At 42.4% G+C, this 25945-nt stretch overlaps 1 protein-coding gene across 4 annotated transcripts in view; it reads right to left on the bottom strand.

The window, feature by feature from the left end:
* NALCN (sodium leak channel, non-selective) overlaps positions 1-25945 on the bottom strand; it is a 1011261-nt gene that overhangs the window by 542237 nt on the left and 443079 nt on the right. For all 4 annotated transcript variants that reach the window (XM_075336708.1, XM_075336707.1, XM_075336706.1 and 1 more), the window contains one exon: positions 15578-15745. In XM_075336708.1, coding sequence (XP_075192823.1) covers positions 15578-15745 — 168 coding nt within the window. The remainder of the gene's footprint in view (positions 1-15577; positions 15746-25945) is intronic.

The raw sequence follows: 25945 nt of genomic DNA on the forward strand, positions 1-25945 counted from the left end.
ACGGACAAATCCTTTTTTTCCTTTTCCAACACGCCTCTTCCCCTTTCCACCAGCATCTGTCATTTTGCCACTCATTTTGATTGCGACAAGATTGTGCACTTAAAATGTGGTAGTAAAAATTGAGAGGTGGTGTAGATTTCAGCGGTGGTTTAGCTTTATTAACAGCAGAATAAACAACAATAATTATCCCTGACAATGCAACTACGGCCCTTAAACTGGCAGCATAGTTTTCTAGTATAATGGCTTAGTAACAATGAGTTTGAGTGTGCAATGCAAGCAGACGTGCTTCAAATATCTTTGCACTAGTGGGACAATTCAGAAGTCCAACAGCCACGTTTAGGATGCCACTAAGTTTCCTCAGTGTTTGCTAGTATAATGGCTTAGTAACAATGAGTTTGAGTGTGCAATGCAGGCAGACATGCTGCAAATATCTTTGCACTAGTGGGACAATACAGAAGTCCAACAGCCACGTTTAGGATGCCACTAAGTTTCCTCAGTGTTTGCTAGTATAATGGCTTAGTAACAATGAGTTTGAGTGTGCAATGCAGCCAGACGTGCTGCAAATATCTTTGCACTAGTGGGAAAATACAAAAGTCCAACAGCCACTTTTAGGATGCCACTAAGTTTCCTCAGTGTTTGCTAGTATAATGGCTTAGTAACAATGAGTTTGAGTGTGCAATGCAGGCAGACGTGCTTCAAATATCTTTGCACTAGTGGGACAATACAGAAGTCCAACAGCTACGTTTAGGATGCCACTAAGTTTCCTCAATGTTTGCTAGTATAATGGCTTAGTAACAATGAGTTTGAGTGTGCAATGCAGGCAGACGTGCTGCAAATATCTTTGCACTAGTGGGACAATACAGAAGTCCAACAGCCACGTTTAGGATGCCACTAAGTTTCCTCAGTGTTTGCTAGTATAATGGCTTAGTAACAATGAGTTTGAGTGTGCAATGCAGGCAGATGTGCTGCAAATATCTTTGCACTAGTGGGACAATACAGAAGTCCAACAGCCACTTTTAGGATGCCACTAAGTTTCCTCAGTGTTTGCTAGTATAATGGCTTAGTAACAATGAGTTTGAGTGTGCAATGCAGGCAGACATGCTTCAAATATCTTTGCACTAGTGGGACAATACAGAAGTCCAACAGCCCCGTTTAGGATGCCACTAAGTTTACTCAGTGTTTGCTAGTATAATGGCTAAGTAACAATGAGTTTGAGTGTGCAATGCAGGCAGACGTGCTGCAAATATCTTTGCACTAGTGGGACAATACAGAAGTCCAACAGCCACGTTTAGGATGCCACTAAGTTTCCTCAGTGTTTGCTAGTATAATGGCTTAGTAACAATGAGTTTGAGTGTGCAATGCAGGCAGATGTGCTGCAAATATCTTTGCACTAGTGGGACAATACAGAAGTCCAACAGCCACGTTTAGGATGCCACTAAGTTTCCTCAGTGTTTGCTAGTATAATGGCTTAGTAACAATGAGTTTGAGTGTGCAATGCAGGCAGACGTGCTGCAAATATCTTTGCACTAGTGGGACAATACAGAAGTCCAACAGCCACGTTTAGGATGCCACTAAGTTTCCTCAGTGTTTGCTAGTATAATGGCTTAGTAACAATGAGTTTGAGTGTGCAATGCAGGCAGATGTGCTGCAAATATCTTTGCACTAGTGGGACAATACAGAAGTCCAACAGCCACGTTTAGGATGCCACTAAGTTTCCTCAGTGTTTGCTAGTATAATGGCTTAGTAACAATGAGTTTGAGTGTGCAATGCAGGCAGACGTGCTGCAAATATCTTTGCACTAGTGGGACAATACAGAAGTCCAACAGACACGTTTAGGATGCCACTAAGTTTCCTCAGTGTTTGCTAGTATAATGGCTTAGTAACAATGAGTTTGAGTGTGCAATGCAGGCAGACGTGCTGCAAATATCTTTGCACTAGTGGGACAATACAGAAGTCCAATAGCCACTTTTAGGATGCCACTAAGCTTCCTCAGTGTTTGCTAGTATAATGGCTTAGTAACAATGAGTTTGAGTGTGAAATGCAGGGAGACGTGCTTCAAATATCTTTGCACTAGTGGGACAATACAGAAGTCCAACAGCCACGTTTAGGATGCCACTAAGTTTCCTCAGTGTTTGCTAGTATAATGGCTTAGTAACAATGAGTTTGAGTGTGCAATGCAGGCAGACATGCTGCAAATATCTTTGCACTAGTGGGACAATACAGAAGTCCAACAGCCACGTTTAGGATGCCACTAAGTTTCCTCAGTGTTTGCTAGTATAATGGCTTAGTAACAATGAGTTTGAGTGTGCAATGCAGGCAGACGTGCTGCAAATATCTTTGCACTAGTGGGACAATACAGAAGTCCAACAGCCACGTTTGGGATGCCACTAAGTTTCCTCAGTGTTTGCTAGTATAATGGCTTAGTAACAATGAGTTTGAGTGTGCAATGCAGGCAGACGTGCTGCAAATATCTTTGCACTAGTGGGACAATACAGAAGTCCAACAGCCATGTTTAGGATGCCACTAAGTTTCCTCAGTGTTTGCTAGTATAATGGCTTAGTAACAATGAGTTTGAGTGTGCAATGCAGGCAGACGTGCTGCAAATATCTTTGCACTAGTGGGACAATACAGAAGTCCAACAGCCACGTTTAGGATGCCACTAAGTTTCCTCAGTGTTTGCTAGTATAATAGCTTAGTAACAATGAGTTTGAGTGTGCAATGCAGGCAGACGTGCTGCAAATATCTTTGCACTAGTGGGACAATACAGAAGTCCAACAGCCACGTTTAGGATGCCACTAAGTTTCCTCAGTGTTTGCTAGTATAATGGCTTAGTAACAATGAGTTTGAGTGTGCAAAGGGCAGGAGGGTACAGTGGCAGGGTTGTGGGTCTGGGTACAGGAAAGGAAGCCTCCCTTTCTATCCCTCCTAATGGGGAAATGCAGCGAGGAAATCCCTGACCTTAGCTACACAGACGCTGTCATCTTGTGTAGCTGTTAAAATCTGTTTTCACGGCCCTGACTGTCACCTATGGCTCTGACCCTGCCGGTATTAGCCCTTACAAGGGCTGAAAGAAACTTCTATCCCTATTCTGTATAGCGCTGTGTATAGAGCGTACACAGCAGTATCGGAGACAGGAGCTACGCCAGCGGTGACTGACACCCAGACGCAGAAGAGATAATGGCGTCCGAACGGGCAGATACTCATTTTTATAATGCAGGGACATGTGACATGGACATCCTATCACACATGCCGTTGCTTCTCTGGCTAATAGTCCACTTAGCTGTGTGTGTGTCTGGGATTGGCTGACATGCTGGCCCGCCCCACTACACGCGCGCGCTTAGGGAAGGAAGACAAGGAAAAAAAATGGCGATCGCCATTATCCAAACAGCAGTGATCTGAATGCGCTGTTCCCGCACACTATACACTGAAAATTCATAATAGTGTGAGTCACAGAGTGACTTACACTATTACAGCGGAAAGCCAGCTAGTAATTAGCTTGTCTTTTTGCTGCTAGAACCGTTCTCGAACGTATCTAGAACTATCGAGCTTTAGCAAAAAGCTCGAGTTCTAGTTCGATCTAGAACAGCCCCCAAAATCACTGGAGCCGCGAACGTGAGAACCTCGAACCGCGCTCAACTCTAGTCAGCATATGGAACAAAAAAGGTATGGAATAAAGTAGTAAACTATCCTATTCCAGACTGTGGAGTCCAACAAAATAAACAAAACATATGTTGAATGTATATGTTTTTTTACATGGAAGTCTATAGGTGTGTTTAAGTAGATATGTAAATAACAGTGTCATCTGTCACCCATAATCTATAATGGTATCTGTTCAATAGATACCTGATAAAAAAAAACCCCATCATAATGTAGACATTAAACAGATTCTATATTAGTCTACAGATAATGGGTGGTACTTTTTGACATTCAATATTAGACAGCAGTACAACATTATTCTAGTTATATCCTAAAGCTGTCTAATTTTCATGTTTGTTTAAGAGGAGAAACTTTAGAAAACATCTCATGGTAAAATTTAACACTTTTGACCAAATACTGATGAAAATCAGTCTGTATGGGCCCTTAAAGAAAGAGTGGCTAGATCAACACATCCTTATCTGCCAGACTTAAGCAAGTTGCAGCCTGAGGACTACAGTCAGTCCTATGACTGATCTTGTCCAGCCCGTGGACCGACGGGAAAGCCAAAGGACTAGAAATCAAATGTAATGTGGCAATAGCGTGGCAATGATGTGCCAGCAGCATCGCAGTGCTCAACTGACCTGTGTAGATAAGTAGACATGACCTTCAGGCTATGTGCGCACGTAGCGTTCTGACCCTGCAGAAATTTCTGCAGCAATTTGAACAGCACACATGCGCTTCAAATCGCTGCAGAAAGAGTCCGTGATGAAAAAAAAAGAAGCCGATTCCATGCGCTCTGAGTGCAGCCCCTCCCATAGACAGAGCGGGGGATGCATGCAGAGCGCACGGAATAAGTGACATGTTACTTCTTAGAACGAAGCGCTGCGCTCTAATACGCCACGTGCACACGTCTCCTGCATAATCTTCATAGATTGTGCAGGGGACGCAGGACGCATGCAGTTACGCTGCGGTGCAGATCGCAGCGTAACTGCGCACCAGAACCAAGGGAAAGCAGAAAAGATGTGAGTGAGGGAAGAGAGAGAGAATATGAACAAGTCAAAAAGTGGCAGAATGAGAAAGCAGGAGAGCTTGAAAAATACAAAAGCAAAGATAGAGACCAGGACAGTGATCAAAACCATTGGAGAGATCATAGTAAGGAAAATGGTAAATCAAGTTTATATGCTTTTATAAACCTTACATGTTACAATATGCGCTATCATTACATGTATCAGCATTAGCACCTGCTCGACATACTTATTTCCCACAATCAAAGTTAATTTTAAGGTTGATTTTAATCAATAGATCTAATAATAAGATTCAAAATTGGATGTGTTTCAAAAAATATTCCTGTGCTGAGATAATCTTACATATGTGTCCCTGCTATGTAATATTTGTATACTTTTTTACTTTCTCTCCTGCCCAGGAGCTGTGGTATGATCAGACCGTGTTCCTGTACGGTCAGACACAGCCATTACATAATACATAGTAGGGACACATTTATAAGATTATCTCAGCACAGGAACATTGTTTTTTAAACACATCCAATTGGCAATTATTATTTCAAGATCTATTGATTAAAATAAACTTTAGGCCCTGTGCGCACACTGCGTTTTTACCCGCTTTTTTTGCATTTTTGCTGCAGAAATTTCTTGAGAAAATGGTTGTAACCTTTCTGCAGACATTCCCCAGCAAAACCTATGGAAAAAAAATAGCTGTGCGCACACTGCGTTTTTTTCTCAAGAACATTCTTTCTGTAGAATTTCTTGAGAAAAAGAATAAGGATGTCACTTCTTTTCTGCAGGTACCTGCGTTTTTTGCCATAGATAATTATAAAAAAATGCAGGGACCAACCTGCAGAAAAAAAACGCATCAAAACCGCATCAAAACCGCAGTTAAAACACATGCGTTTTTCGGAGCGTTATTGGTGCGTTTTTTGCTAGCATAGAGAAATGTGGTAAGGACCACTGCGCCATGGACCTTCAGCTCAGTGGTATGGCCTATTCCCCTCCGCTCACAGATGTTCTCATGTACACACGTGGTCAAAATTGTTGGTACCCCTTGTTTAATGAAAGAAAAGCACACAATGGTCACAGAAATAACCTGAATCTGAGAAAAGTAATAAATAAAAAATCTATGAAAATGAACAAATGAAAATCATACATTCCTTTTCAACCATGATTCCACAGAAATCTTAAAAAAATAAAACTCATGAAATAGGGATGGACAGAAATGATGGTACCCTTAACTTAATATTTTGTTGCACAACCTTTTTAGGCAATCACTGCAATCAAACGATTCCTGTAACTGTCAATGAGACTTCTGCACCTCTTGACAGGTATTCTGATCCACTCCTCAAGAGCAAACTACTCCAGTTGTCTTGTGTTTCAAGGTTGCCTTTTCCATAAGGCATGTTTCAGCTCTTTCCACTGATGCCCAATAGGATTTAGGTCAGGGCTCATAGAAGACCACTTCAGAATAGTCCAATATTTTCTTCTAAACGCCCCATCACACAGTACGATATATCGTGCGATCGCATGAGTGATCGGACCCGCCCCCGTCGTTTGTGCATCACGGGCAATTCATTGCCTGTGGTGCACAATGTCGTTAACCCCTGTCACACGTACTTAGCTCCCTAACGACGTCGCTGTGGGCCGCGAACATCCTCTTCCTGAAGGGGGTGGGACGTTTGGCGTCACAGCGACGTCACACAGCGGCCGCCCAATAGAAGCGGAGGGGCGTAGATGAGTGGGACGTAACATTCCGCCCACCTCCTTCCCTGCGCATTGCCGGCGGGACGCAGGTAAGCTGTGTTCGTCGTTCCCGGGGTGTCACACGTAGCGATGTGTGCTGCCTCAGGAACAACGAACAACAGGCGCGCAGAAAGAGGAATGACATTATGAAAATGAATGACGTCAACGAGCAACGATAAGGTGAGTATTTTTGCTCGTTAACAGTCGTTCGGAGGTGTCACATGCTACGACATCTCTAATGATTCCGGATGTGCGTCACAAATACCGTGACCAAGACGACATATCGTTAGATATATCGAAGCGTGTGACGGGGCCTTTAGCCATTCCTGGGTGTTTTTAGCTGTGTGTTTTGGGTTATTATCCTGTTGCAAGACCCATGACCTGTGACTTAAGGGTGCTTTACACGCTGCGACATCGCTAGCAATTGCTAGCGATGTCGCGAGCGATAGCACCCGCCCCCGTCGTTCGTACGACATTTGGTGATCAATATCGCTATGGCAGCGTCACATGCACATACCTGTTCAGCAACGTTGCTGTTGCTGCCGAACAATCCCTCCTTCAAGGGGAAGGTGCGTTTGGCGTCACAGCGATGTCACAGCGGCATCACAGAACGGCCGCCCAATAGAAGAGGAGGGGAGGAGATGAGCGGCCAGAATATGCTGCCCACCTCCTCCTTTCCAATGGACGCAGGTAGGATGATGTTCGTCGTTCCTGAGTTGTCACACACAGTAATGTGTGGTGCCGCAGGAATGACGAACAACCTGCGGAATGAAACACCAACGACATTATGATTTGGAGTGACGTGTCAATGATCAACTATTTTTGCCGTTTTTGTGATCGTTGATCATCGTTCCTAGCTGTCACACGCTGCCATGTCGCTAACGACGTCGGATGTGCGTCACAAACACCGTGACCCCTACGATATATCGTTAGCGATGTCGCAGCGTGTAAAGCACCCTTAAGACCAAGCTTCCTGACACTGGGCAGCACATTTCTCTCTAGAATCCCTTGATTGTCTTTTATTATACCCTGCACAGATTCAAGCACATATCCTGTGCCAGATGCAGCAAAGCAGTCCCAAAACATAACAGAGCCTCATCTATGTTTCACAGTAGGGACAGTGTTCTTTTCTTGATATGTTTCATTTTTCCGTCTGATGTGCCTTGCCAAAAAGTTCCATTTTTGGCTCATCTGTCCATAGCACATTCTCTCAGAAGCTTTGTGGCTTCTCAACATGTAGTTTGACAAATTCCAGTCTGACTTTTTTATGATTTTTTTTTCAACAATGGTGTTGTTACAAATCGGCACCACCGTAGCTGCAAGCAGCCTGCTGTAGTTCCTGCTACGCCCAGGCGCCGGCTGCCATTTTTGGTGATGTCTCGGGTTATCCAGCTGGTTGCTTCTTCCTCCATGTCTAAATTAGGAGAGGCGGCTAGGGCACATGCCCCAGCCAGAGCCTACATCCAGTGTTTTGCCTAGTGAGCATGCTCAGCATGTTAGTGCCATTCCTCAGGCTAAACCCTCAGTTCAGGCTGCTGAGCATGCTTACACACGTAGTGTAAAAAGCCTCTTTGCTCAGGTGCTTGGACTCCATGCGGTGTCTAAGTCCTGTGTTGCGCCTACTGAGCATGCTTAGGCTGATAGTCTGAATTTTGAGACTAAAGGGGGCGATGTCGCTAGCGTTCGCACCCGCCCCCGTCGTTTGTGCGTCACGGGCAAATCGCTGCCCGTGGCGGACAAAATCGCTAGTACCCGTCACACATACTTACCTTCCTAATGACTTTGCTGTGGCCGGCGAACAGCCTATTTTCTAAGGGGGCGGTTCGTGCGGCGTCACAGCAACGTCACACGGCAGGCGTCCAATAGAAGCAGAGGGGCGGAGAGCAGCCACATGAAAGTCATGCTCACCTCGTTGCCGGAGGACGCAAGTACGGTGTTGTTCGTCATTCCTGGGGTGTCACACGTAGCAATGTGTGCTGCCTCAGGAATGACGAACAACCTGCGTCCAAAATCAGCAATGATATTTGGGAAATGGACGATGTGTTAACAATCAACAATTTGGTGAGTATTTTGCATCGTTAGCGGTCGCTCGTACGTGTCACATGCAACAACGTTGCTAACGAGGCTGGATGTGCGACACGAATTCCATGACCCCATTGACATCTAGTTAGCAATGTCGTTGCGTGTAAAGTGGCCTTAAGTCTTCAGTTTAGGCTACTGAGCATGCTCCCACACTTTGTGCGAAAAGCCTCTTTGCTCAGGTACTTGGACTTTGTTCTGTGTCCAAGTCATGTGTTGTGCTTACTGAGCATGCTTAGGCTGATAGTCTGATTTCTGAGACTAAGTCGGTCATTCAGGCTACTGAGCATGCTCAGGCACTTAGTGCATCAGAGGCTAAGTTGGATAGCGTCAGGTGTGCTGATGATGTGGCCACCCCGGACTGGCTCGCGGACACCCACCCTTATGACCTGGCACCCCATCATTTGTCATCAGACGATGACTGGTAGGGTGTTTAGGGTGGTGCTGCCATTGTGTCATCAGTGACATGGCAGTTCCAGATAGGCCGCTGGTGATCTCACTGATGATGTGGCACTCCGCTATTGGTCCCTGGAGGCGCCTTTGTGACTCACCCTGGGTTTGGGGCAGACCCTAGGTGTTAAAAGGGCCTGGAGACTGCACCATGGTGCGCAGTCTTCTGATGTACTTGGACTTGCATATGTTTAGAGCCACATTGTGGCCTATAGCAACTAGTTCTGGAAGTGGTAGGTAGGGTTAGGCGTTCGGTGCCTGTCACCCTAAGATTCTTGACTCAGCACGTTAGGGGCAGGTGCCGCGCTTCCCTCCTATCATTACAATTATGTTGTAGCATCCCAGTGGAGTTAACTGGGCTGCGGCTGCTGAGCCCACTGTCCCGGTGTGCCCCCTATGCACATGGACAGTGTACCCCAGGACCCCTGTGATGTTAACAGGGGAGTTCCTGGTTTGGGCGCGTAGACCCTGTGGCGTGAACAGGGTTCACAATAGTCCTGGTCCAAGTGACGTCTGACTTGGATCAGGTTCTTATTATTTTGGAGCCACCCAGCTCTGTATTATCCGCCTGACCTGCCAGCAGCTCCTTTAACATCTTGAAGCACAGTTTACCCCGACTAGCGATTGGGATATACACCACCTTTATCCTATTCCACCAGTACCCCCCACAACAGAGATGGTCTTATAACCTTTACCTTTAATATGCTTGTCTAAAATTTTCTTTCTAATCTCCTGAAACAACTCTTTCCTTCACTTCCTTTGGTCCATGTTGAGTGTGGTACACACCATGTCACCAAACAGCACAATGAGTATCTGTAGCCCTATATGCAGGTCCACTGACTGATTACAAGATTGTAGACACTTGTGATGCTAATTAGTAGACACACCTTGATTTAACATGTCCTTTTTTGTCACATTATTTTCAGGGGTACCATCATTTCTGTCCAGGCCTGATTCATGAGTTTTATTTTTTTCAAAAATCTGTGAAAGCATGGTTGTAAAGCAGTGTCTGACTTTCATGTGTTCATTTTCATACATTTTTTTTTATTTATTATTACTTTTGTCAGATTCAAGTTATTTCTCTGAACATTGTGGGTTTTTTCTTTCATTAAACGAGGGGTACCAACAATTTTGACCCGAATGCATCACTGGCATCACAAGCCAGATCAGATACCCATACTGACGAGGGGCAATCAACCCGAAACACCGCGTCTGCAAATTGGTATTCTGATCTGGCATATATCCTAGGTCATATAAAAAGGCTTGCTAAAAGGCCAATTTTGACTTTTAGGATTGCTACTTCCAATAGGTGGCGTTAGAGTTTGTCTCCTTTCCTGGAGAGACAATTTGAATAATTCCCAGAGAGGCATTGCAGCTATAAGTCCCCTTACCACTGACAGCCAGACTGGTTTGTCAGGTCTCCATAAGGAGAATAGGCTTCCCCCGTGGTCCCCACATAGCTTCTCATAAGCCAGATCAGATACCCATACTTTGCACTTACGAGGGGCAATCACCCCGAAACTCCGTGTCTGCAAATTGGGATTCTGATCTGGCATATATCCTAGGTCATATGAAAAGGCTTGTTAAAAGGCCAATTTTGACTTTTAGGATTGCAACTTCCAATAGGTGGCGCTAGAGTTTGTCTCTTTTCCTGGAGAGACAATTTTCACTGGCTTTAGAAATTCTGTTGTTCACCCCAGCATCTTTGGTCACTACCTTGAAGAGAGTCATAACCAGGTAAGTGAAGTTGTCAACTGCTTTGAGATTGTACTTCATCACCAAAATGCATGGTTCCTGGTATGGTTTATCTGGTGCAGGTTGGTACCTAAATTTGGTCTTTCTAGTATTGATAATGAGATCTCAGTTCTCGCAAGCTTATGAAAAACAGTCCATTTCATGCTGCATTTTCTGCTCTGTGCTGGTGTTAAGAATGCAGTCATCAGCAAACAAGAAGTCAGATGACAGTATGCACCTTTTTAACAGCTGTCAGGCATTCGGGTTGAATTGCTTGCAGTCAGTCTTGTATCTGACATGGATTCCGTCTTTGCAGTTGCTAAGTACATCTATTAATATGGCAGAGAATAGCATGCTGAACAGGGTCAGGGCCAGAACACAGCCTTGTTTTACGCCATTTGTAACTGGGAAGGCCTTTTATTCGTCTCCATCATTCAGGACTTTCATCATAATCATCATCATCATCATACCGTCATGGAACTGTAGGACGATTGTGATGAACTTGCTTGGTCAGCAAAACATTCCCATGATTTTCCACAGGACGTCTCTGCAGGACTGCATCAAAAGCCTTAGTCAAGTCGACAAACGTCATGAAAAGATGGCCCACAAAGACTATCCAGTGATACCTCAGGTTTCGTTGATAATCCATCCGAATACAACTGGTGAAATCCGAAACCAAGGAAAACTGAGGCAATTATTTCCATTGGAATCAGTGTAAATCCAATTAATTTGTTTTAGACACTCCAAAATACATGTCCAAAACACATTTTATAGAGAATAGATATAGTGTTTAATACTAAAAACAATAAGAAATGAATATAAAACTAATTTAAAATGCTAATGCAAAGAATAAATACATTTTATCTTACATTAGCTAAATAAATTTTAAAACTGACAAGCGGAGTAATACTCACACAATGCCACACAGAGCAGGAGAATGTGTGGATCACCCTTTGTTGTTGGCAGTATAGTCATGTGGGCATGCCGACAAAAATAACGAAATCCAGGGCAAGCAACAAAAACCGAGTAAACGTTTTCAGTGGAAAAAAGCAACGAAAAGCGAAACCAATGATAACCGACGTCAGCGAAAACCGAGGTACCACTGTATCTGCTATCCCATGTTCAGCATGAAACCTCCACTGGCTTTCAATTAATATACCTTGCTCAAGGTGTTGAAGAAGGTGGATGAGCAAAAGGCCGTGTATACACATGCGTGTGCTGTGTATATGTCGCGGGCGGTGGGGCGCTGCGCTCGCTAACGCTCGGGTCTGGCGCTGCGGCTGCTGCTCGGTGGCTCGAGCAGTGGGCCGGATCCGGGGACTCAAGCGGCGCTCCTCGCCCGTGAGTGAAAAGGGGGTGGTTTGTTTGGGGATTTAGTCCGTGACGCCACCCACGGGTTGTGGTGAAGATGGGCACCACCGCTGCTGGTGACGGGGATCCCAGGAGCGATGGTAGGGAGCAGCTGGGATGTTGTTTTCCCCCTCCGTGGGTAGGGGTTGGTGGTCCCGGGGCCCGGTGGTGTGACGGGGAGGCAGGGTTGGTGAGGTGCAGGGTTGCAGGGACAGTGCGGCGCGGTGCCGGATGGCACGGGTGTACTCACTCAGCAATAGATGCACAAAGTCTCCGGTAAACCAAACGGCTGGATGGATGGGTCCCGCAGCCGGCTGCAGTGTCTCTCCCCGGACAGGTGATGGTGGCTGTCTCTCCCTGCACCTTTGTGTACGGTGATGACTCCAATGGCTTCCCGACGGTAGTCCGCTCCCCGGTGTATAGCTACCGGAGGAGCCCGTTTTGCCCGCAGGCGCTGGCCCTTGGATTTCTAGCCGGTGGCGGTGGCTGTATATCCTCACGGTGTGAGCGGTTGCCTTCAATCGGGACTTGGTTGATAGGGAATCCCGGGGGTTCCTGTCACATTCGGATTTGACTATTGACGGCGGCTCCAAGCCTGGTCGGGGTCCGATGGCCCTGCCTGTGTGTGCTTAGCTTCACTCTGTTCCCCGGTCCGGTACGGTGGGCTACCGCCCAGCCCCGGTCCTTACGGCTCAACCCAGACACTCGCAGTATGTGACCTCTCACTTTCACCTCCAAACTCTATCTGTCTGCTTTTCCCGCCTCCAGGCCTGTGAACTCCTCGGCGGGTGGCGCCAACCGCCTGGCTCCGCCCCACCTGGTGTGGACATCAGACCCTGGAGGGAGGCAACAAGGGTTTTGTGTCTGACTAATGTTACTGTCCGGGGGTGGGGGTGTATGTGTGTTTTGTCTGTGGCTACCTGGCTAGTCCAGGGCGCCACATATATACATATGAGTGTGCTGTGTATATATATATATATATATATATATATATATATATATATGTGTGTGTGTATGTGCTCTGTGTATATACACATGTGTCTGTGTTGAGTGTATATACATTCATTTGGGTGGGTGCTGTGTGCATATACGTGTCTGTGCTGGGTATATACATGTGTATCTGCTGTGTACATACACTTTGAGTGTGTTGTGTATATATTCTGCTGTATGAATATTCATATATGTATCTGCGTGCTGTATATATGCATGTATGTATGTGTGTGTGTGTTGTGCATATACACGTGTCTGTCCTGTGTATATACATATGTGTAGTGTGTGTGTGTATATACATGTGTGTATGTGTTGTGTGTGTATATACATGTATGCGCTATATCGATACAAAGCTCCAAAAAACCATTTTATAGTATTGGCAGAAGGGTACCATACCAAGGTCCCTTAAAGGCCAATGCAAACTCCATATAAAACATTCAGAACACAGGAGAAACAGGAGTTTTAAATGCAAAAAATATATTTATTATAGACAAGGAGGGGTTAATGCCTTAACCCCTCCTTGTCTATAATAAATATATTTTTTGCATTTAAAACTCCTGTTTCTCCTGTGTTCTGAATGTATGCGCTATATGTATGTTTTATATGCTGTGTATATATACATATGTTTATGTGCAGTGTATATATATATATATATATATGTGTATGTGCTGTTTGCATATGCACATATGTGCAATGTATATATGCAATATGTGTGTCACATTCAGGGTTTGTGTAGTATTCACATTTATAAATACCAGCAGTGCAGATGAGAGGTCGTATGTGTAAATGACATGAGGCACTCGGAACCGAGCTGGTTCTGTTGGGAGGTCACGGCAGCAGGGCCCGACTCCATGACCCTGCGGTGTCATTTAAAATGACGTAGGGGGATATTATTTACATGGGATATGTCGTGACACCACCCGTGGTATGCGGCCAGATATGGGCCGCCGCTGCCATTCACTTCCCTTGGGGTAAGCTGAGTTGAAATAGCTCTCCACAGGTAGAGCTGGGCCCCAGGGCTGTTGATGGTGTAGGTTGGAAGTATTAGTCGTCGTGAAGAGGGACGGCGTAGGGCTAGCGAAGCAGATAAAGAGTTCGTAACACAGGGGGATGCAGGCACAAGTTCTTTACTCAACGTTTGTCAATTCCAGGTTGTTACAGCCAGTCAGAGACTGCCTTTAGAATGCCAAGTACTGCTGTGATGGGATCCAGCCGATCCAAGGTAGTTCAGAGGCCTGAGACCAATGTTCTGTCAAAACCTTCCCAGGTCGTTTTCCTGCACTGGCTTCGACCTCCTGCCCTGCGCCCTCACACACAGAGCCCTGAGCCGGTGTCCGCGGACCCTGTTATGTGTGGCTTGTTTGTCCTATCCCTTGGCCCTATGTCGTCACCATTTCACTGGATGTATGTGGATGTGACTTCGGAACTTGAAGTTGCCGTAGCCTCCAGTTTGCTAGCTGAGCCTGGTTGTTCTCCACTAGTCTAGTGGCCGGTCCCCTTTGCGGCCTAGTCCCTCCACAATGGTATATGGCTGTGGATGCGAGCCCACAGGTGGATTTCTCACTTCCCGTAGCTCTAAGACTCCTTCTTCCTTTCCTCCTACTCCTTTACGATCCTTCAGACAGCTCCCGAAGCTCTAGCACTCAGGACTGCTTTTCTTTACATCTCCTTCGTTCTGCTCTCATTGTTCTAGGTTTCCACCCCCTTACTAACGAACTCCACCTCCAGACTGGTTTTGGCACTGTGCTCTCCCAGAGGAGCAACTCGCCCTAACCACAGCCTAAAGGAGTGTAGCTAGATCAGAAGTGTTTGTGTGTGCGTGCAATAATCTGTGACCTCCTCCTTACCAGGGATGTGGTCCCGCACCTCTGAATGAGGTGCAGTACCTCTGTGGCGACTGGACCCTCAGAGGCGCCACATAAACATGTTGGAAATCACCCAACATACGATCAAAATGATGCCCAGTTATAAGAAGACTGGATTGTTTATGGTGGAACAAAAATCATTGTTCTTTGTCAGCACATCACCCAGTGTAAACAAGACGTGCTGATGATAACAAATGTAAGGGATAGAATGGATCAATTAGTCATTATACTATCCCTATCATTCCTTAAGAAACAAATGTTGAATGGCTTCAATATAGTTGATTGCACTTGGTTAAACTGAAATCAGCTTGTGTAAATGCACCATAAATGTTTCTGTGTGATGGTGTAATATGTTAGCATTTGAGGTACCACTTTTTGCTTTTGTCCAGGTCCCCACTTTTTCTAAAAATGACCATGTTGAGAAGGGTTGTCCAAGTAGTAGATAACTTCTTTAAGCATTACAAATAAAATTAATATAAAATAATAAGTAAGAATAACACCTATTTGTATTATTGTTATAAAATGCTGATGATTATAAAAAATTGAGCAGAATTAGGTTCAGCCTATTAATTTGTCCCTCCAAAACAGTCATGCATCATAGGAAAATGAACAGCACACCCCTTCATTGGACATATAGACAGGGATTTGTGTTTTTAAACATTTCAAACTTTTTTGGTCTACGAATACATGTACAAAAACAAAGTGCAAAGCTTTTACATGTACCTGGAAGTATGTAAACTGGGAGTGATAGAGAACTGGATAAATATGAAGAGTTGTGCCAACTACAAGGAGCAGTTCGAATTTGTGAAGAGAGGAGCTTATATAGCCTGTAAATCCTAAACAGCAAATCTTCAGCAGAGCTTCCAGGTCAAAAAGAACAGTAAAGGCCACCTGTGAAGGCAATAAGAACAATCACTATTCAACAGGCTACTCATCGAAATCCAGTGCGGGCCGTGACTGTATTCCCAGATGAAAACGGAAGTTTGGAAAATAACATTGTACATTAGAATTGCCTTTTTTTCAGCCAACTAATACGGACATCCTGCTATTGGTCCCCTGATCAGCAGCACATCCTTATTTACTTACTGTAGTAATCATTACTGCCATCCAAACCAATCACTAATAGTTTCTATTCAATGAATAAAGGTCCTTAACAGCTACCTATTCTAAAGGGAACCTATCATCAGAATTTTAGCTAATGGCATGTATGTAAATGTGCTTTAATGCTGATTAACCTCTTAAGAACAATGCAATTTTTTAAGTTACTAAGTAACTATGTAAGGACAATGTACTTTTTTTTAAAATGTTTATGCTTTGGTTTTTTTCCCCTTATTCCAAGAGTCATAACATTTTCATTTTTCCTTCATATCCGTATGAGGGCTTGTTTATTGCAGAATGAATTGTACTTTTGAATTACACCATTAGGCTATGTGTCCACGCTGCGGAAAATGTGCGGATTTTGCCGCAGATTTCTCGCGGAAAAGACGCGGCTTTCCCGAAAATCTGCAGCTCAGGCACTTCCCAGCCATTTCTATGGTATTTTGTAAATGCTGTGCCCACGCTGCGGATTTTTCCGCAGCGGATTTCGTGCGGATTTTGATCCGGAAAAATCTGCAACATGTCAATTATTGTTGCGGATTTTCATCCGGATTTTGGCTTTAAAATTGGGAAGGGAAAAAAAAAATCCGCACCAAAATCCGCGGCAAATCCGCGGCAAATCCGCACCTTTGAAAAGGTGCGGATTTTGCGGGAAAGCTGCGGATTTTGATGCAGAAAAATCCGCAGCTACATTCTCCCGTGGCCACATAGCCTAAATGTTATCATATTCTGTACTGAAAAGCAGGAACAAAATAATAGCAAGTCTGCCAAAATTTTTTTTAGTTTTTTATTTATAGCTTTGATTTTACCGTAAAACTGTGCATTAAGAGTCTCCAGGTCAGTACAATTAAGGCAATACTAATCATGTATAGGTTTTATTTAAGTAGTGAAAATAAATTCTGAAATTTATAAATAAAAAAAAATTTAATTGTGTTGCCATTTTCCAAAAGCCACAACAACATTTTTGGGATATAGAGCTGTATCAGGGCTTGTTTTTAGCTCCTTGAACAGATGTTTTGTATTGGTATGCTGCATGTTTTGATTGCCTGCTACATTATTTAGTTGTTGTGGCAGAAATCGAAAAACGTCTGGAGTTTAGATTTTTTTTTCTCCTCGTTGTGCCATTTACTGTTTGCATTCATTAATTTTATATTTTGATAGATTGTACTTTTTATTTTTATTTCCTAATTTTTGATGTGGTACAAGGGCAGTTATTTGAACTGAGTGGGATTGCCAGTGAGGATTAGAATGGCACAGCTCTGCTGCGGCGCTGCAAATACTGCTGTCACATATTAGAAGCAGATGATGACTGATTATCACAGCCATCATCTGCCAAGAAAGATGAGGGCTTGGCTTGTGAGCCCATATCAAAGGCAGCAAGGCGACAGACCTAGTATAGTCATATGAAAAAGTTTGGGCACCCCTATTAATGTTAAACTTTTTTCTTTATAACAATTAGGGTTTTTGCAACAGCTATTTCAGTTTCATATATCTAATAACTGATGGACTGAGTAATATTTCTGGATTGAAATGAGGTTTATTGTACTAACAGAAAATGTGCAATCCGCATTTAAACAAAATTTGACCGGTGCAAAAGTATGGGCACCCTTATCAATTTCTTGATTTGAACACTCCTAACTACTTTTTTACTGACTTACTAAAGCACTAAATTGGTTTTGTAACTTCATTGAGCTTTGAACTTCATAGACAGGTATATCCAATCATGAGAAAAGGTATTTAAGGTGGCCACTTGCAAGTTGTTCTCCTATTTGAATCTCCTATGAAGAGTGGCATCATGGGCTCCTCAAAACAACTCTCAAATTATCTGAAAACAAAAATTATTCAACATAGTTGTTCAGGGGAAGGATACAAAAAGTTGTCTCAGAGATTTAAACTGTCAGTTTCCACTGTGAGGAACATAGTAAGGAAATGGAAGAACACAGGTACAGTTCTTGTTAAGCCCAGAAGTGGCAGGCCAAGAAAAATATCAGAAAGGCAGAGAAGAAGAATGGTGAGAACAGTCAAAGACAATCCACAGACCACCTCCAAAGACCTGCAGCATCATCTTGCTGCAGATGGTGTCAATGTGCATTGGTTAACAATACAGCGCACGTTGCACAAGCAGAAGCTGTATGGGAGAGTGATGCGAAAGAAGCCATTGCTGCAAGCACACCACAAACAGAGTCGCCTGAGGTATGAAAAAGCACATTTGGACAAGCCAGTTACATTTTGGAAGAAGGTCCTGTGGACTAATGAAACAAAGATTGAGTTGTTTGGTCATACAAAAATGTGTTATGCATGGAGGCAAAAAAACACGGCATTCCAAGAAAAGCACTTGCTACCCACAGTGAAATTTGGTGGAGGTTCCATCATGCTTTGGGGCTGTGTGGCCAATGCTGGCACCGGAATCTTGTAAAAGTTGAGGGTCGCATGGATTCAACTCAGTATCAGCAGATTCTTGACAATAATGTGCAAGAATCAGTGATGAAGTTGAAGTTATGCAGGGGATGGATATTTCAGCAAGACAATGATCCAAAACACTGCTCCAAATCTACTCAGGCATTCACGCAGAGGAACAATTACAATGTTCTGGAATGGCCATCCCAGTCCCCAGACCTGAATATCATTGAAAATCTGTGGGATGATTTGAAGCATGCTGTCCATGGTCGGCGACCATCAAACTTAACTGAACTGGAATTGTTTTGTAAACAGGAATGGTCAAATATACCTTGATTCAGGAACTCATTAAAAGCTACAGGAAGCGACTAGAGGCTGTTATTTTTGTAAAAGGAGGATCTACAAAATATTAATGTCACTTTTATGTTGAGGTGCCCATACTTTTGCACGGTCAAATTTTGTTTAAATGCGGATTGCACATTTTCTGTTAGTACAATAAACCTCATTTCAATCCAGAAATATTACTCAGTCCATCAGTTATTAGATATATGAAACTGAAATAGCTGTTGCAAAAACCCTAATTGTTATAAAGAAAAAAGGTTAACATTAATAGGGGTGCCCAAACTTTTTCATATGACTGTATATCATATGTTGTTAAGGAGTTGAATAAAAAAAATAGCAGAAAAAAGGCAGCCGTATTTACCAACACAGGTCAGAAAACTAACGCACTTACAGGATGCAGCAGTACCCCTTGATAAAGCTGAAGGCAACACATGTGCAAAATAAAGATTTTTAGTACTCACTAATAGTACTAAAGAAGTCACTATACAATCTCTTTTTCATAACCTTTATTGGGAAAACAGGAGCAATGGGTTAATATGCTGCCACCTGCAGGCTGATACTAAGAATACAGCATACTTTGAAAATATTATGTCTCAGATGGCTAGTCTAAGGCATGCCCCTGGTGACCACTTCATTGTCTGATTCTTTTGGCTGAGAAGTCTTTCCCTATATGTGTGTAAAGAGAGACTTGTCAGTCTCACGGAGCAGGGCAGGAATGAGCCAACAGGGAAGTGCAGTGGACATGTCATCCAAGAGGCATAGTCTGTGGATTTTTCAAACTATGTTTTCTATGAAACGCTGCAGCATTTCAGAGTAAAACATACATGACTGTAATAAAGCAGCCTGTGTATGATTTATATTGCCTGTAGTTCAGACACCATGAATAAGATGACAGCTTCCTTTTAACTCTTTTACCGACATCCCTGTACATGTGCAGCACAAGTTGGTAGCGGGTATATGGAGCGGGCTCATAGGGTGAGGTCACCCTATACATGGCAGGTAATGGATGTGTGTCACAGCCAGGTCAGGTGCCTCTAACAAGCAGGTGGAGTGAAGCGCTCTGACGGCAGTATTATCAGTGCAGCGGTATGTGAGCACATCATTTTATGCACCTATTGACACACCCGTGACATAATCGCGGGGTGCCGATGGATTGCTATGACAGCCAGGGATCTGCTGAATAGGTAAGGATGGTTGACCTCGGGGAGATCAATATCCAACACCGTGGAGACACTATCACGTGTTTCTCAAAGCAGTGACACTAGAACAAGGCCCCCTAGGAAAATATGCAAAACAAGAATGCCGCGCAGACACCATCACATTGAGAAACATGTGATGGTGTCTCCGTGGCATTCTTGTTTAGGGATCTGCTGAAGACCAATGTGTTTGTCATTAGGAAACCCAGGTTGTGGCTGGGCTTCAAAGGAGACAGTGATTTTTGCTATACACAGCAATGCTGTAGTATTGCTGTATATAGAAGAAACCATCAGACATTAAAGTTCAAACCACCCCTGTTTTTCCCCAATAAAAATGGAACAATGAATAATTAAATAAAATACACATATGTGGTATCCCCAGATTCAGAGACGTTTGGTCTATCAAAATATAAAAATAATTAACTAGATCGATAAACATCGTAAACAGAAAAAAATAAATAACACCTAAATTACATTTTTGGGGCTGCTGGAATATTGCATAAAATGCTGTAACAAGTGATTACAATGTTATATCTATCCCAAAATTGTCTCATTAAAAACTTTGTCTCGCCCTGGAAAAAATAAGCCCATCACATGGCTCCATTAACCAAAAAATAAAAATGTTACGAGACTCGGAAAATAGTGACAAAAGCCCCCAATTTCTTTTCAAACCAGATATTTTTTTCACCACTAAATGAATAAAAAAAAACCTAAACATGTTTGGTATCGCAGTATTTGTACTGACGATTAGAATCATACCGCAAGGCCATTTTTACCATGCAATGTACACTGTAAAAATAATTTACAAACAAACAATGCCAGTATTGCATTTTTTTCCCATTGTTCAGTAAACTATGTGGTAAAATGAATAGTTTTATTCAAAAGTACAACTCATACCACAAAAACTAAGCTTTCATACGGCTATGTGGACAGAAAAATAAACAGGTTATGGCTCTGGGAAAAGTGGAGGAAAAAATGAAAGTACAAAGATAAAAATCGGCCATATCATGAAGGGGTTAATAAGACTTGCAAAATAGTTGTAAATAAACGTATTCAAACACGATTATTAACAGAGGGGTTGTGTAAACATTTAACATTATATGACATCAGTCAGTGATCAAGGAAAGGACAATTGTAGATAAAACAAGCGAGCTTGTCAGAGTAATGTAATATCTGAATGAAGATTCATCTTTTAGTGGGAGTCTCAGAGTTAATGAGAGCCATCTGAAGGTCTGCCAAATGCAAAGCTTTGCAAGGCTTACAAATTATATCCAATGTAAATCTCCTCACAAGGGGATGCCAATTGGAAGAAAATTGACATCCCTAATTTATCACAAATTGTTAAAACTCTCGCACCTTCCTGAAAAATTTGAAAATCATTATGCTATTACAATAATTTATTCGCCCCATATTACAAACGATGGAACCCATGGAACCAATTCCGAGAAGGGATCACATGAACAAATATTTGTGCATCATAATATACATCACGTAGTGGTATCTTCTTACAACTCATGAATAAATATGGTCATTTAATTTGTTCTCCCTTACCCTCTACCCTAATTTTCCTTCCTCCTGTCCCTCTTTCCCCAATTAAATTACACGACTTTCCACAGCCCAACCTTCCCTACACCCTTCCTATCCCTGTCTAAAGGACACTTTACACGCAGAGATAAATCTGCGGCAGATCTGTGGTTGCAGTGAAATTGTGGACAATCAGTGCCAGGTTTGTGGCTGTGTACAACTGGAACAATATGTCCATGATTTCACTGCAACCACAGATCTGCCAAAGATTTATCTCTGCGAGTAAAGTGGTCTTTATACCTAACCCTTAATTGAAGCTTTAAGATATAGAAGTCTTTTGTTATCAATGTTGTATTCAATCATAATCAACTATGAAATAGTATCACATTCCTCCTCCTCCTTTCCCCTTCTTAATTATTGAAAATAAAAATATTTTAAAACACAAGGTGATGCAGGATTTATAACTAAATATCTTTACAAAAATCCCACTCACTTGCAGCAGAAAATCTGCAGATTTGTAGAAAATGTATGCCCTATGTATTGCAGATTTAGCTGGGGGTCATCTCTATCACTTGCTGCTGATCTTGAGGCTGACTCACATGCTGATTTGCTTGCAGTATATGTATAGCAAATGATTTGTGACCATATTTTCTATACAAAAAGGGGCGTACCCACGTGACTGCTATGGGGTACGTCTGCTGGGGGGCTAATGCCAGGGTTTTCCTCCTAAAGTTCTTGCTTCAAACACACAAACCAAAGTTCAAGTACACTACAGTAGCGGTCTATTGAGAGAGTAGTGAGGAAAACCTGAGAAAGTGCAGCCAATGGGAGCCACAGGAGGGCAGGACTTTTCACCATATAATCTCCACTAAGCCACTCTGCTGCGGTATTATCAGTCATCACTAAACAGCGCTAAGGCGAGTCTGACATAGAGCACATACGGAAGTGTATGTCAGGCTGAACCTGACCTAGTGACGTGTACTGATAGATGTCCCATCAGACGAGAAGCAGAAGCATCGTCAGTGAGTCAGCTGGCTTTTCACTGTGCCCACACTATCAGCACATCGGCGGCTCACTGGCAATGCTATCCAGTCCTAACCCTAACCCCTCTCTATTTGTCAACTATAAATCTTGATAAGCGCAGTGTAATATGTGTGCTATGATGGCCTCCCTCACCTGCTAGAAGGATAAGGCTACTTGTGCCTAATCTGACATAACAACACACTACACCTCCATGCTCAAGATTCCCAGGGGTTTTATTTACACTTCCGAACTGCTCTGAAAAACTTGAATCTTGGGAATGGGGCTGCAGTGTCCTGTCATGGGTCATATCGGACACTAATAGCCCCATCCTCCTCAGCAGGAGGTGAGAGAGAGGGATGGGGGGGTCAATAGCACAAACAATATACGGTACTTATTAGGAGTAATAGCTGACAAATACATTTAGTTTCAAGAGATGTCATTAAAAAAGATGCAATATATACTGTATATATATATATATATATATATATATATATATTACACACACACACACACATTTTTACATATATCCATATATGGATATATATATATATATATATGGATATATATATATATATATATATATATATATATATATATATATATATATATAGTTGAAACTAGAAATTTACACACACTATCTAAAAAGACACATATGCATGTTTTTCTCACTATCTGACATGACATTAGAATAAACCTTTCCTGTTTTAGGTCAATTTGGATTACCAAAATTATTTATATTTGCCAAATGCCACAATAATTAGAGAATGTTTAAGGTATTTTTAATATATTTTGCAAAGTCAAAAATTTATATTCAATTAGTTAGTATGTGTTACCATTGCCCTTAAACTGTATGACTTGGGTGATATGTTTTGGATATCCTTCCACAAGCTTCTCACAATACTTGATATTGGAATTTTGGCCAATTTCCCCAACAGAACTGGTGTAACTGAGCCATGTTTGTTTGTTGCCTTGCTCGCACCTACCTGCCTTTTCCCCTTTGCCCATAGATTTTCAATAGGATTGATATCAGGGCTTTGTGATAGCCACTCCGAAACATTGACTTTGTTATTCTTAAGCCATTTTGTAACCAGTTTCGAATTATGCTTTGGGTCATTGTCCATTTGGAAGACCCAATTCTGCTCAAGCTTTAAGTTCCTGTTCGTACTTGTGTATAATTGTTTGTACAGATGAACAAGGCACCTTGAGATATCTGGAAAATGCACCCAAGGATGACCCAGACTTGTGCAAGTCTACAATTCTCTTCCTGACCTTTTGGATTTCTTTTGACTTTCCCATGATGCTAAACAAAGAAGCAGTGTGTTTCAGGTGTGCATTAAATTAAATCGACAGGTGTGTCTCTAATTAACACAGATGTTGCCCATAAACCTATCAGGAGCTTCCAAAGACATGACATCATCATAGTTTAAAGGCATAGTACTCTTAATGTATGTAACCTTTTGCCTTTGCTGAAAGTAATACAAATGGCTTAAAATATTCTCTCTCATTATTCTGGCATTTGGCAAATATAAATAATTTTGATTCCTAATTGACCTAAAATGGGAAAAGTTTATTATGATTTCATGTCAGATAATCAGAAAAACATAACTGACTTCTGCACACTCTTTATGGATGCACATTTTTTTAAAGCAAAATCAAGGCCAATATGTAGTGGTGTAAGATGTTTAGTCATATAAACCTTGTAGAGCAATGTGGAGAAATAGCAGGGACAATGGTGAATAAGAACTAAATCTACATTTTTTTTTAAGCTGGGGCATATGCCCTATGCCTTTTCTTGTGCCTCTTATCTAATAAGACCCTAGTAACCAAGGCCCTTGACAATCACAAAAACATCTTCTGTAGCTACCTGAGCCCTTTTTTGCTGGAAGGGATTGTACTTAAATTGTTTCTAAATGCAGCCATAGTCTGTAACTAACTGATTACTTTGTGATCTAGTAAGGTTAATTCTGACTAAGTAGTTCATTGTGCAATTGCCCAATATAAGGGTACCGTCACACTTTAGCGACGCTCCAGCGATCCCACCAGCGATCTGACCTGGTCAGGATCGTTGGTGCGTTGCTACATGGTCGCTGGTGAGCTGTCAATCAGGCAGATCTCACCAGCGACCAGCCCCCAGCCCCAAGCGACGCGTGGAAGCGATGCTGTGCTTGGTAACTAAGGTAAATATCGGGTAACTAAGCAAAATGCTTCGCTTGGTTACCAGCGCACACTGCTTAGCGCTGGCTCCCTGCACTCGTAGCCAGAGTACACTTCGGGTTAATAAGCGGTTTGCTTATTAACCCGATGTGTACTCTGGCTATGTGTGCAGGGAGCAGGGAGCCGGCACTGGCAGCCTGAGAGCGGCGGACGCTAGTAACTAAGGTAAATATCGGGTAACCAAGCAAAGCACTTCGCTTGGTTATCCGATGTGTACCTTGGTTACCAGCGTCTGCAGCTTCCAGACGCCGGCTCCCTGCATATTCAGATATGACTTTTTATGTTTTATATATTTAAAAGATGTACAGTACAGACCAAAAGTTTGGACACTCCTCATTCAAAGAGTTTTCTTTATTTTCATGACTCTAAAAATTGTAGATTCACATTGAATATGGAAACTAGAAAAGAGAAGCGCTGATAGGGTTTTACCAGATTACACATACGGTTTAGCATATATCACAATACACTCACCGATTCAGGTTGTGAGAGGTCACAACCACCATAGATAGCATCAGATAATGGCGGCTGCAGCGGCCCCACGTGTTTGCAGATCAAAGTGGAGAAGGAGAAGGGGTTAAACCCGCGCAATCCGCCAGATAAATTCAGAGGAGATGTTGATAATTCAGAACATTCTTTTATTCCATGGGTCTTTACGCGTTTCAAGGTCTATGACCTCTTCTTCAGGACCAGTGAATCAACACTACATGTACATACAAATGAAGCCTTTTTATACCTGTGGTAACCACAAAGTACCGCCTCCCGGCACTTTGAAAAAAGTCAGAAGGGAAAGAAAAAAAAAAAAACATCTGCATGCATGATACAGCGTTTTTCACAGATATCATATACTTTGTAGAATGCTATTATACTGGTCATAAAAACAATTTATATGAGAAATACACATTCATAAAATGGAAAATTATAAAATAAAAAGAAAAGGAAAGAAAAAAATGTCAAAAATCAGGACACGAACTCCAAGAAAGTTGCCGATAAGGTAACCTTTGATTTTTGTGGTGTACGCCACCAGTAGTTCTCAAAAATCTGTGTATCCCTAAAGTTATGTTCACAAGGTTGTGATATATGCGTACAATTAAATAAAACATATGTTTAATAAATATATTAAAAACATTTCAATATAGAAAAAATGATAAAGGAAAGAGATGAAATAAAATGATAATAAAAATGCATAATTTGCTGTGAACTTTTTATATAGAATAAAAATTCTTTCACCCAGGAGTACAAAGTGATGTGTATATAAATATATGTGAATAAAAATTTATAATATAATGTGTGCTATATT

This window comes from Anomaloglossus baeobatrachus, chromosome 2 (assembly GCF_048569485.1).
Source record: "Anomaloglossus baeobatrachus isolate aAnoBae1 chromosome 2, aAnoBae1.hap1, whole genome shotgun sequence".
In the NCBI taxonomy this organism is placed as follows: domain Eukaryota; kingdom Metazoa; phylum Chordata; class Amphibia; order Anura; family Aromobatidae; genus Anomaloglossus; species Anomaloglossus baeobatrachus.